Genomic DNA, 13,838 nt, shown 5'->3' with positions numbered 1-13,838 from the left:
GATAAACGGGTGTCTAGAAGAGAAAAAGACATTTATTTTGCATTAAAAAAATTCAACATCTCGTTCAGAATTAGAGCAATTTCATTATCGTTCTTATTATTGTGAATAAACTTTTATTTTTTAGATAAAAAAAAAAAACTCTTGCTGTACTGCCAATATTAAAATTATAATTGCATGATGAGAATTACAAACAAATATTGAGCTATAAGCTATGAAAGTGATAATGTGCTGAATTTTAATAAAAATAAAAATGAAGCCAGAACAATTATTTTTAAGTATAATTCAATTACATATTTAAATTTATATGAATTATTTTAATACTTTATATTAGTAATGATTTGCCATAACCATACTATCCAAAAAAGGTTGGGAAAAACATGTTCAATGGAAATATATATATATATATATATTTTGCATAAACAAAATAAATCATGTTTCAAACCATTGAAGAGATTTAAGGTATGCATTTGTATGGCAATTAAGCATAATTACATCTCACTTCTCATTACTATAATTTAAAAATAATTATAATTTATTACTGTTATATGAATAAAATATTTTATGGATTTAAAAAATGTCTAGACAGAATGATTAACATGGCTTTATTGCAGAAATTAAAATCATAATTATAAAATTGTACAAAAGAATGCTGAATCTTGAAAAATGTCGGTCTTACCAATAGGCTTCATTTTCGTTATGCAAAATATAATTTATTTTTTCTTCTTTGGATTTTTGGTGAAATATGACCTGCATATGTTTTTGTGAGATTCGCTCAGTTCACAAGGGACAGATTTTAATGCTGTCTGACGCGGAGCTGAACTGCCCCATGGCAAAATCTAGCCCCACGCCGACCCCACAGCCCACCCCGAACGCAGCATACAGCGATACTGGGAACGACCCTTGAAACGTGTGGAGAGGAACCAACTCATCATCCACGCTATAGAAAGTCAGAGTCCCTGCGGTCCTGTCCAGAAACACCCCGACACGAGGGCTGTAGGTCACAGGGATCTCCACCTTCTGATTGCCGTGCATGGCTGCGCAGCACATGTCTGACAGCTCCAAGCTCCATGATTGGCTGTTATACCCAAGCCCCGCCCCTGAATTTGCCCCTTTGCGAGGCATGGAACCACTGACCACACCCAGAGAGGAGCCACGCCCCCTCCACTCCACCTCCCAGTAGCAGCGGTCGGAGGAGAGGGGGTGGAGACAGAACACCTGCGTCCAGCTGTCGAAGCGCTGAGGGAGGTCAGGGTACAGCTGAGACGTCTGCTGAAGCGTGGCTACAGTGTCTCCATCAGACAGGGCCAGACGCCGATGGGCTGTGTTTGGATCCAGGGTCAAATCACAAGCATCTAATGGGGAGAGAGAGAGAGAGATAGATGAGAACGTGAGCTTGAAATAGAATGAAAAGAACAATACATGAGGAATAAACTCACATTGCAAGAACTCATCTTTGGTTCTGGGCTCTGGGGCCTGAATACTGTCAATGTTAATTTCTCTCACTGTAAAAAAAAAAAACAAAGAGAGAACATGTCAGACAAAAGAAACAGGCTGTAAGAAAATATGAAAACTTGCATATTTGAAAAAAAATTATGCTGTTTTGAAAAATAAAATGGACACATTTTAATAGGACATTAAAGTGACAATATTCAATTTCTGATTCATATGGTGGTGTAAAGTTCATTAGATAATACATCTTTGGTTCTGGGCTCTGGGGCCTGAATACTGTCAATGTTAATTTCTCTCACTGTAAAAAACAAAACAAAGAGAGAACATGTCAGACAAAAGAAACAGGCTGTAAGAAAATATGAAAACTTGCATATTTGAAAAAAAAATATGCTGTTTTGAAAAATAAAATGGACACATTTTAATAGGACATTAAAGTGACAATATTCAATTTCTGATTCATATGGTGGTGTAAAGTTCATTAGATAATCTTTCTATCCATCCACCATCCATCCATCATCCCAACCATGTATCCATCCATTTATCTATCCACACATCCATCCATCCAACCAACCATTTATCCATCCACCCATCCATCTATCCATCTACCATCCATCTATCCATCCACCCCCCATCTACCCATCCACCCATCCATCTACCATCCATCTACCCATCCATCTATCTAACATGTCAGACAAAAGAAACAGGCTGTAAGAAAATATGAAAACTTGCATATTTGAAAAAAAAATATGCTGTTTTGAAAAATAAAATGGACACATTTTAATAGGACATTAAAGTGACAATATTCAATTTCTGATTCATATGGTGGTGTAAAGTTCATTAGATAATCTTTCTATCCATCCACCATCCATCCATCATCCCAACCATGTATCCATCCATTTATCTATCCACACATCCATCCATCCATCTACCATCCATCTATCCATCCACCCACCCATCTACCCATCCACCCATCCATCTACCATCCATCTACCCATCCATCTATCTATCCATCTACCCATCCACCCATCCATCTATCTATCTACCCATCTACTCATCCATCCACCCATCCATCATCCCAACCATGTATCCATCCATTTATCCATCCACCCATCCATCTATCCATCTACCATCCATCTACCCATCCACCCATCATCCATCTACCCATCCATCTATCCATCCACCCATCTATACATCCACCCATCCATCTACCATCCATCTATCCGTCCACCCAACCACCCATCATCCATCTACCCATCCATCTATCCACCCATCTATACATCCACCCATCTACCCATCCATCATCCCAACCATGTATCCATCCATTTATCTATCCACACATCCATCCATCCATCCAACCATTTATCCATCCACCCATCCATCTACCATCCGTCTACCCATCCACCCAACCATCTACCCATCTATCTATCCATCCATCTATCCATCTACCCATCCACCCATCCACCTATCCATCTACCCATCCATCCACCCATCCATCTATCCATCCACTCACCCACTGATCCACCCATCTATCTATCTATCTATCTATCTATCTACTCCACCCATCATCCATCTACCCATCCATCTATCCATCCACCCATCTATACATCCACCCATCCATCTACCATCCATCTACCCATCCATCTATCCACCCATCTATACATCCACCCATCTACCCATCCATCATCCCAACCATGTATCCATCCATTTATCTATCCACACATCCATCCATCCATCCAACCATTTATCCATCCACCCATCCATCTACCCTACCATCCATCTATCCATCCACCCATCCATCTACCATCCGTCTACCCATCCACCCAACCATCTACCCATCTATCTATCCATCCATCTATCCATCTACCCATCCACCCATCCACCTATCCATCTACCCATCCATCCACCCATCCATCTACCCATCCACCCATCCATCTATCCACCCATTCATCTATCCATCTGTCTTTCATATGATGTGTCCATCCATCCACCATCCAACTTCCCATCCATACATTTATCCATTCATCCATCCATCTTTCTTTCATAATATGGTGTGTGTAATGTAAAAGATATTGTTGTAAATGCTGACATGTGGGAAAAGCAGGATTGGCAAAGGGACTGTCGGTAGGAGAGTCCAGGAACAGCCCGGGATTCACTGTACGGAGAGAAAGACAGAAACAGAGTGAGACACTTAGGAGTCGTTCCCCTACATGTAATCCATTTAACTACAATTTAACCAGCTGTAAAACTACAAACAAAAACCTCAATATTACCTTCTGTTGGCTCTCCCCCTACAGAGAGAAGAGAGATACAGTCAACAATAGTTTAGATAATTAATAATATAACAATTACAATGATTTTCAGTTTTTAGAGCTAATTTGAAAAAGGCAAGTGTGTTGGTTGGTAGTATTTTTAAAATGTTTTTGAAAGTCTCTTACCAAGGCTGCTTTTATTTGATAAAATACAGTGAAAACAGTAATATTGTAAATTATTATTATAATTTATACTCTTTTCTGTTTGAACATATTTTAACCTGGTGATGTAAAGCTGAATTTTCAGCATCATTAGTCCAGTCTTCAGTGTCACATGATCCTTCAGAAAAATCTTTTGTAACATTATAAATGTGTTTACTGTCACTTGATCAATTCAATGCAACTTTCTGAATAAAAGTATGCATTTGTTTTATTATTTAAACAACATAATTTAATTTTTCATGACCATTTTTCATCCTCTCACTGTTATTTGTATTTGAATACATTCATGAATTATGTAGATAGTAAATTATATGAATTTCTAAACTATTTATTTTATTTAAAATGCAATGTATCATTTAATTTCAAATAATTCTTGAATCGCTAGTGTGTACACTGAGTGACTTACAGGCACTGGCAGAGGAGGGGCTACGAGGTGTCACTGACTCCGCCTCCAGTATAGTGGGTGTGGCCTCTTTCACTGTGAGTGAAAATGCGACACATGACATCATGGTTCATGCAATAATTTGATGACGTTATGATGATGACAAAACATTTTTAATTGAACAGGTTTCTAAATCCAGTGGACACATTTAGCTCTGTGTTGCTGGACACATACTTGAAAACACAACAAATGCAGACAAAAATAAGAGGACATTTTGAGATACTTGATAGATATGCTTAGACCACAGTTCACATGAGCAGGAAATACAGGCGTTTATCTGGACGCAAGACAAACCAGAATGACTAGTAAAGATTTCGGAACAAGCTAAGCTTGGTTTCATTGTATGAAGGTTTATGCGAGTATACTTCAGGCACACATTTGTCCCCAAAAGTTAGTTAGCTGTACATAAAAGCAACAGAAGTCTATCATTTGTCCTCATTTAGAGTGTGTATTCTTGCGCTCACCTGTGTCCTGTCTCTTCTTCCTGTTTCTGGGTAAGAGAGAGCTCAGACTCCATCTGTCCGCTTTTGATGAAGAACACAATGAGGATTAAAAACACAACATCTTGATTTGATTTGAGCTGCTGTCACTCACATTGTCTGGCCGGCTGCTGTCTGTCCACAGCGTTGGATCTTTGCTGTGTTTCTCCATTGACTGTCGGGAGGGAAAACAGACACAAACATGATGTGATTCTTAAAGGTGACATATCATGAAAATCAGACTTTTCCAGGTTTCAAGTGCTATAATCAGGTCCCCGGTGCATCTACCAACCAAGGAAACGTGAAAAAGATGAACCCAATCACTTTGTTTTGGAAAGCCTTTTTCTGCAAGCCTCTGAGAAAACGAGCGCGTCTGATTTCGCTCTCTTGGTGACGTGGCAAAGGGATCTCATTATAATATTACCGCCCCTTAATCTGTAAACTTCCACTCAAGGCACTGTCATTTGATTTTGCAAGCGACAACTGTGTACCAGCTCTAATGCCATGGCGAAAGTTCTGTCTTTGGCTGCACAGACGAGCACAGAACTTAGTTTAGTACTCACATGCTGTGACAGCCGCTTTCTGTCCGTGTGCTTCGGATGTGTGCGCTCAGAAAACCTTATATCTGAAGTTTAAACTCATATGGTTTAAAACGCATGATTTCAGCATGATAAACATGATAATCAGAACCAAAACAGATGTTTTTAGCAGATACGAGCTGTAAAGGCGCAGCTCTATTCTGGAAAAGGGGGCGGGGAGCAGCAGCTCATTTGCATTTAAAGAGACATGCCCGAAAAACAGCGTGTTTCTGCTTCCACTCAAAATAGGCATTTTCAAAATGATATAATAAATGATCTGTGGAGTATTTTGAGCTGAAACTTCACAGACACATTCTGGGGACACCAGAGACTTATATTACATATTGTAAAAAGGGGCATAATATGTCTCCTTTAAAGTAGGTGTTAAATTTCCAAAAACTAGACATGAATCAAACGTCACCTTGTTCTCTGTCCTCTCTCCTCAGTCTTGGTCTGATTGAACTCAAACTCCAGCGGTCTGCTGACAATTAAAATGAAAACCGCTTTAAAAACTGTGAGGTTGGTTTACGCAATGTATATAAACTTGAGTCTGACACCACACTGAAAATCTTTTAATTAAACCTCACCTTGTTCTTCATCACGTGTGCTTCTGCTCTGTGTGCTTTGACGTCTCTGAGAGGTCTGACTTTCTCTGTCCATGACTACTATGATATTAATAAAACACACAAAACTGAACAACAACAAAATAACTGACACTAGGGTGAATGTCAGGATATGTCTGAGTCATATTTCACTCCAGAATCAAATAGAGGGAAAAAAAGAAAACATATTTGCTCAAAATGTAAGAAAGCATCGATTTTTGGCATTGACATTTTTTCATGACATATTCTCCTCTAATTCTCATTAGTATTTATAAAGTATTTAAGGTTTTTAATTATTTAAATCATATTAAAATTTTTATCTGCACAGTTGCATCTATACTATTTACAAGTTTATGAAGTATTTAAACTGTAAACAATTTTACATGTATAAAGCATTTAAATTATAGTTTTCACAAATGAAGATCATGGTAGTGATGTCGTGTTGTACTGATAAAAACTGTATTGAAGTAACATTAAAATAATAAGACTAACCATTGAATTACTGAAAAGTAATACAAATAGCTGGACACACTATGATAATGAGATTGATTGTCAAAGTATATAATGCAAAATAATCTTTATGGTTATAAAAATAGGCTCAATTTACTTTCTGCAAAATATCTCTCTTTTTTTATTCCTTTTTCTGTCTTTTGATTATAGCATATGACCTGGACATCTTTCGTCCACTAAAACTCACCCTGATCTCTGTCTTCTCCTCTCGGTCTTCCTCTTGATCTCACTGTTGAAAAATCACAAATAATGAGCAAAACTACACTGGACTGATGTTGGTCATTATATCTTTATGAATATGTCTCATTCTCACCATCATTGTTTTCTCTTTCCTCTCTTCTTTGCGTTTCTCTTGGTCTCAATGAACTGCGACTCTTTTCGTCTGTAGCGTGAGAAACTATAAATGACAAACTACAGATGATTATATATACACGATTAAAACAGTGAGACGCGCGTCTTACTGTCATCTCTCTCCTCTCTCGGTGATCTGGCTGGTCTTTGGGAGTTTGTAACACCTCTGTTAACTGATATAAACAAATGTTTATATAAAAACTATTTAAACTCCTACATATAGTCACAAAATCTCTCTAAAACACATTTAAAATGTTAAATCATATCACAACAGTCTCACCTCTTGGCTCATTGTTTCTGACAGCCTGTGCACGTGTGTTCACTGAAGAAAGAAAATAAAATATCAAATTAAATCCAAATATAAAATAAAATACAATTAAATACAATTAAATTAAATTAAATATATAAAGACAGCCTTCGTACTTTCAATGTGGAACTAGGCAAAGCTAGACAGTCATTCTTCTCAAACCTTATAAACAGTAACTTAAACAACACTCGCACTCTTTTTGCTACTGTTGAGAGACTGACAAACCCCCCAAATCAGATTGCCAGTGAAATGCTCTCCGACAGCAAATGCAATGAGTTTGCTTCCTTCTTTTCTGAGAAGATCAATAATATCAGGAAGGCGATTAGCACATCCCCAAGTTATGCAGAGGTTAGACATATTCGACCACAATATCAAAAAGAAGATACTATGTCTGCTTTTGAAGAAATTGATAGCAAAATTTTGGAAGAAATAGTACAGCACCTTAAATCGTCAACATGCTATCTTGACACACTTCCCACATATTTTTTCAAAAGGGTGCTTAACTGTTTGGAAGCAGATCTCTTAGAAGTGGTGAACGCCTCACTTCTTTCTGGGACTTTTCCAAACTCCCTGAAAACTGCAGTTGTTAAACCCCTTCTGAAAAAGAGAAATCTTGATAACACCATATTGAGCAACTATAGACCAATATCAAATCTTCCTTTTATAGGAAAGATTATTGAAAAGGTAGTCTTTAATCAGCTGAACAAATACTTAAACTCAAATGGATACCTGGACAATTTTCAATCTGGTTTTCGACCGCATCACAGCACAGAGACAGCACTCATTAAGATAATAAATGATATTCGCTTAAATTCTGAATCTGGCAAAATATCAGTGCTGGTACTACTAGATCTCAGTGCTGCGTTTGATACTGTCGATCATAACATACTACTAGAGAGACTGGAAAACTTGGTTGGGCTTTCTGGCATGGTAATTAAATGGTTCAGGTCATACTTAGAAGGGAGAGGTTATTATGTGAGTATAGGAGAGCATAAGTCTAAGTGGACGTCCATGACATGCGGAGTCCCACAAGGCTCAATTCTTGCACCGCTCTTGTTTAGCCTGTATATGCTCCCACTAAGTCAAATAATGAGAAAGAACCAAATCGCCTATCACAGCTATGCAGATGATACCCAGATTTACCTAGCCTTATCTCCAAATGACTACAGCCCCATTGACTCCCTCTGCCAATGCATTGATGAAATTAACAGTTGGATGTGCGAGAACTTTCTTCAGTTAAACAAAGAGAAAACCGAAGTCATTGCATTTGGAAACAAAGATGAAGTTCTCAAGGTGAATGCATACCTTGACTCTAGGGGTCTAACAACTAAAAATCAAGTCAGGAATCTTGGTGTGATTCTGGAGACAGACCTTAGTTTCAGTAGTCATGTCAAAGCTGTAACTAAATCAGCATACTATCATCTCAAAAACATTGCAAGAATTAGAGGTTTTGTTTCCAGTCAAGACTTGGAGAAACTTGTTCATGCCTTTATCACCAGCAGGGTGGACTATTGTAATGGTCTCCTCACCGGCCTTCCCAAGAAGACCATTAGACAGCTGCAGCTCATCCAGAACGCTGCTGCCAGAATTCTGACTAGAATCAGAAAATCTGAGCATATTACACCAGTCCTCAGGTCCTTACACTGGCTTCCAGTTATATTTAGGATTGATTTTAAAGTACTTTTACTTGTTTATAAATCACTCAATGGCCTAGGACCTAAATATATAGCAGATATGCTCACTGAATATAAACCTAACAGACCACTCAGATCATTAGGATCGAGTCAGTTAGAAATACCGAGGGTTCACACAAAACAAGGGGAATGTGCTTTTAGTTATTATGCCACCCGCAGTTGGAATCAGCTTCCAGAAGAGATCAGATGTGCTAAAACATTAGTCACATTTAAATGCAGACTCAAAACTCATCTGTTTAGCTGTGCATTTATTGAATGAGCACTGTGCGATGTCCGAACTGATTGCACTATATTATATGTATAATCGTTTTCTTAAATTCATTTTAAACCTCTTAAATCAATTTTTTTTAAATAATTTTCAAAGTTTTTAAATTCCTTGTTTTATTGTTGTGATTATTGTTTTTATTTTATTTTATGTAAAGCACTTTGAATTACCATTGTGTATGAAATGTGCTATACAAATAAACTTGCCTTGCCTTGCCTTGCCTACAGACAAATGACAGATGAAACCATGATAAAACCTACAGAAGAAAATAGGACTCAACCAACCACTGTTTTGATAATATTATTTAAAATAACATTAATTTTGTGTTTTTAAACATAAACAGAACAATAAAAATACATTTTATAACATAAATTATAAAAAATATAATATAAAATAAAATAATTCTGTTTTATAATTTCATTTTATTTTAGAATTGTATTTAAAGATTTTATAATAATTTTTCTATTATAATTATTTTATTTTGATTTATATATTCATAGTTGTTATTTTTAACAATGTGACTGGTATCAATTTGTGCATCTCTGTTTTTGTTATTTATATTGCTGCTTTGGCAATATTGTGTATAAAACATTCATTTCACTTTAAAATGTAACAAAATGATCAGATAAGACTAATTATTTTTTGTTGAAATTTTACCAAATGCATTATAGTGAAATTGACTTACATTTCATTATGCCTCCTGTTTTCTGGCCGTTGCGGTCTGCCACTGTGAATGCTGTGGTGTTGTACACTGAGGAGAGACACAGAAAATGACCCTCCAGTGACCCTGTACATGACAGCAGTTCTGTGTGTGGTGTGTGTGTGTGTGTGTGTGTGTGTCTGTGTGTGTTTGTGTACCTGTCTTGTTGATCTTGTCCAGTTCCTGGTCACACATCTCCTCCACTTTCTCCCTGAGCTGGACGATGATGCTCCTGACGGGATCAAACGTGGCTTCGGGGTTCGCGGTCACAGCTCCCAGATCTCCCCCCTCCAGAGGACAGCACAGAGACTGATACGTCTGTAGAGACGAGGTATAAAGAGATTATTCATGTGCTCTCTGAGACATTCTCCTCTTTTGAATAGTGGAAGCAGTTTTGTGAAACCATCATCTGACCTTCAGGAAGTAGATACTGTCCTGGCAGTTGATGAGGTCTTTCAGTTCTCCATCTTTTTTCTTCAGCTGTTTGACTTCGGCCTCCAGTTTGGTCACCACGTCCTGGGTCTCGTTGAGTTTCTCCTGTGCAGTGGAGACCATCACGTCCTGGAGCAGCTCTAGCATCCGCTGCACTGACTCCTGGAGCTCCGACAGGACCACATCCGCCTCGTCCCGCACCGTTTCTGAGGACCTCTACACACACACAAATATTCAGACTTTAAAGAATAGCTCACCCTCCAAAAAAAAGTCATTATTTATTCACCCTCATGTTGTTCCAAACCCATAAGACTTTGGTTAATCTTTGAAACACAATTTAAGATATTTCAGGTTTCTGTTCCTCCATTGAAAGTCCAGATAACCAAAACTCAGCAGCAGATCCAAAAAAGTCATATAAGCATTGTAAAAGGAATCCATATGAATTGAGTGGTTTAATCCAAGTCTTGTAAAGAGATACGATGCTTTATGTGATAAACAGATTTATTTCAGGCTTCTATTTGCATATGAACAACAAAGCTTGTGTGTTCATCATTGGTTCTCATGCATCACATATGCACATTTGTGACCCTGGAGCACAAAAGCAGTCTTAAGTCGCTGGGGTATATTTTTAGCAATAGCCAAAAATGCATTGTATGGGTCAAAATTATTGATTTTTCTTTTATGCCAAAAATCATTATGACATTAAGTAAAGTTTTGCCAAAGTAAAATATTTTGTAAATTTCCTATTGTAAATATATCAAAATTAAATTTTTGATTAGTAATATGCATTGCTAAGGACTTCATTTGGACAAATTTAAAGGCGATTTTCTCAGCATTTAGATTTTTTTGCACCCTCAGATTCCAGATTTTCAAATAGTTGTATATCGACCAAATATTGTCCTATCCTAACAAACCATACATCAATGGAAAGCTTATTTATTCTGCTTTCAGATGATGTATAAATCTCAATTTCGAAAAATTGACCCTTATGACTGGTTTTGTGGTCCAGGGTCACATTTAAGCTTCCATGTTCACCATATGTGAAGTGCGCTATGTGTGTCAATCATTATTCAGATGCAAATACAAGATTAAATTAAATATGTTCATCATGTAAAGCCATTGTACCTCTTCAGAAGACTTGGATTAAACCACTCGATTAACAATGCATTCATTTTACGACACCTTTATGACCTTTCTGGATCTTTTCAGTTTTATTTACCTGGACAGAACAGAACAGAAACTTCTCAGGCTTCTTTAAAAATATCTTAATTTGTGTTTTGAAGATGAAGCAAAGTCTTATGGTTTTGGTTATGGTTATGGTTTCATTTTTGCGTGAACTTTGCTTTTAAATACCATGATTGTGTATGATGTAACTCATAAAACCAACAGAATATTGCTTCTATATCATTTATTAGTTTTTTGGGTGCAATAAATATTTACCGTGAGTGTGTCTAAGACTTTTTTCATGTCTTTCAGTTCTCTCTCTCTGTCCTGGAGTCTCTGATGGTTCTCAGACAGAACTGCGCCCAGCTCTTTCTAATTCAATAACAAAGAGTAGCACACAAAGCAAGTGTTCAGAATAGACTGGAATGAGTGTGAGTGGAACAAGATTAGTTCATTAATACTAAACCACACTGACACATTAATACAACCCGTCATGCAAAAGCTAAAGGTGAGTCAGGCTGTTCAAACAGTGGCAGTGAAAGCATTTTTCTGAATGTCACTGCCTTGCATATATGATGATTTCCCAGCCTCACTGACATCATGACAGATGTCAAAAATATGGACTGAAAAACTAGGGCAGTTGAAGGTCATGAAATTCATTTACCATAATCACATGTACGACTGTAGTGGGTCTCATTAGCAACAGAGATGAGACAAACTACAGGAGCGAGGTGAGCCGCCTGGCCGGGTGGTGCAGTGACAACAATCTCTCTCTGAATGTGGAGAAGACGAAGGAGATTGGAGAGAGAGAGAGAGAGAGAGAGAGAGAGAGAGAGTGTGTCTCTCCGGTCTGACTGGATGTGGAGGGTGAGACTCTCACTGAGCAGGTTTGGGGAGAAAATCAGGCCCGCATTAGCATTCCTCTTCTTTTGCACATTCCGCTATATGTGTAGGAAGTAAATGAAAGAATCAAGTGAAATAAAGGGCAAAGCACATAATAATGTTTTTAAAGTAAAATCCGAGTGCTGTTGGCTTGTGCAAAATTGGGCGCCACTAACTTTAGACTGTTACAAGTGGTTGCCAGGGTGTTGCTATGCGGTTGCTAAGGTAAAAAGGTGATGCGGGTGATTTCTTGGTTGGTCAAAGTCAGCAAAAAGTCCTTCCTCAAGTCTGAGAAAAACCTATGCGAACTGAATTTATTTAATACACGAGTTTCACAATTTGAGTTGAATTACTGAAATAAATGAACTTTTCCACGACATTCTAATTTATTAAATTGCACCTGTAGTAAAAAATGAAATGGAAGGGAGATTATATTTTAATGCTTTTGCGTTCTCCCGAGAAACTTTGCGTTCCGACTAGGAACTTTGCAAACAATATGGAGTGGGAGGGAAATTATATTTTGGAGCAAACGCAACTCCATGGAACGCACTTTCGCGAGAGAACGCAAAATCAGTTTTACTCCCATCTGATTTTGTTTTCCATCACCATGGCCCTTGGGTGCTGCTCCGTAACATATTGCTTACACTATATTTCACTGAAATGCTTGCATTAAAATATTTTATGCTTATCCAATTCTACCAACGACAAAGCTGTGCTAGATGACTGATGGATGGTGAGCCTGTGCGCAGAAATGTGACAAAGACCAAGAGTAGCATCAGAATAATATCTTTAAACTGTAAACAGTTCATTTTCAAATAGTTAAGTGTTACCAACCGAAGGATTTCGTTAACCAGCTGTCGATTTTATATGTTGATGATTTAAACAGTTTTAAATAGTGACATATAGTAACAATGTTCAAATGCTATTAATAAATTGCAATAAAGTCTCTCTCACACAAATTCATGTTATTGTTTCAAATGTAGCCTATGCACGCAGTCAGTTAGTCCTAGTTCTTCATCTGTTTCTCCTTCATCCTGTTTTCACTCTTTAGTATTCTTTTCAGTCTTTTACTGGTGTCTGGCCAGAATAAGCAATCAATCAGTCGTTTCATAAAAAGGCAGTAGTTGAATCACTGTACAGTATGTGAGAGTGCTGACAGCTGAGGGCGGTGTTGAGCTGGGAATGTGGAAGGAAGTGTTGTAACAGTAAGTGTTGAGTGACTTGTAACATGCTTGAAATCTCTCACATCAATCATCACCCACCGGACCTGAGTGGAGACAGCATTACTGACTCATATGAGGCTTGTCAGTGCTTGAGAGAAAACAGCAACATAAATACTTAAAAAGGGACTCCAGTTTATCCAGGATCTGATTCCAATTAGGAGTGGTTCTGAATTATGTTAGAAATTCCACTGCACTCTAAAAAACGCTGGGTTAAATGCAACCCAGTGCTGGGTAAAATAGGGACAAACCCAGCAATTGGGTTGTTTTGACCCAGCGGTTGGGTTACTAC

General features: G+C 37.7%; 1 protein-coding gene across 1 annotated transcript in view; it reads right to left on the bottom strand.

Moving 5' to 3' along the window:
• Positions 1-711: 711 nt before the first annotated feature.
• LOC107557130 (tripartite motif-containing protein 7-like) overlaps positions 712-13,838 on the bottom strand; it is an 18,989-nt gene continuing 5,862 nt past the window's right edge. The window contains exons 3-19 of the mRNA XM_016240459.1: positions 11,721-11,816; positions 10,263-10,496; positions 10,007-10,166; positions 9,834-9,899; positions 7,163-7,204; positions 6,993-7,055; positions 6,845-6,913; positions 6,719-6,760; positions 6,007-6,084; positions 5,841-5,900; positions 4,957-5,016; positions 4,827-4,886; positions 4,327-4,398; positions 3,720-3,737; positions 3,536-3,601; positions 1,437-1,502; positions 712-1,352 (exon numbers count right to left, since the gene is read on the bottom strand). Of these exons, the coding sequence (XP_016095945.1) occupies positions 778-1,352; positions 1,437-1,502; positions 3,536-3,601; positions 3,720-3,737; positions 4,327-4,398; positions 4,827-4,886; positions 4,957-5,016; positions 5,841-5,900; positions 6,007-6,084; positions 6,719-6,760; positions 6,845-6,913; positions 6,993-7,055; positions 7,163-7,204; positions 9,834-9,899; positions 10,007-10,166; positions 10,263-10,496; positions 11,721-11,816 (1,827 nt within the window). The 3' untranslated portion in view covers positions 712-777. The remainder of the gene's footprint in view (positions 1,353-1,436; positions 1,503-3,535; positions 3,602-3,719; positions 3,738-4,326; positions 4,399-4,826; positions 4,887-4,956; positions 5,017-5,840; positions 5,901-6,006; positions 6,085-6,718; positions 6,761-6,844; positions 6,914-6,992; positions 7,056-7,162; positions 7,205-9,833; positions 9,900-10,006; positions 10,167-10,262; positions 10,497-11,720; positions 11,817-13,838) is intronic.

The sequence above is a fragment of the Sinocyclocheilus grahami genome, unplaced genomic scaffold, assembly GCF_001515645.1.
Source record: "Sinocyclocheilus grahami isolate Dianchi unplaced genomic scaffold, SAMN03320097.WGS_v1.1 scaffold590.1, whole genome shotgun sequence".
Classification (NCBI taxonomy): domain Eukaryota; kingdom Metazoa; phylum Chordata; class Actinopteri; order Cypriniformes; family Cyprinidae; genus Sinocyclocheilus; species Sinocyclocheilus grahami.
This window is presented reverse-complemented; position numbering and strand designations above follow the sequence as displayed.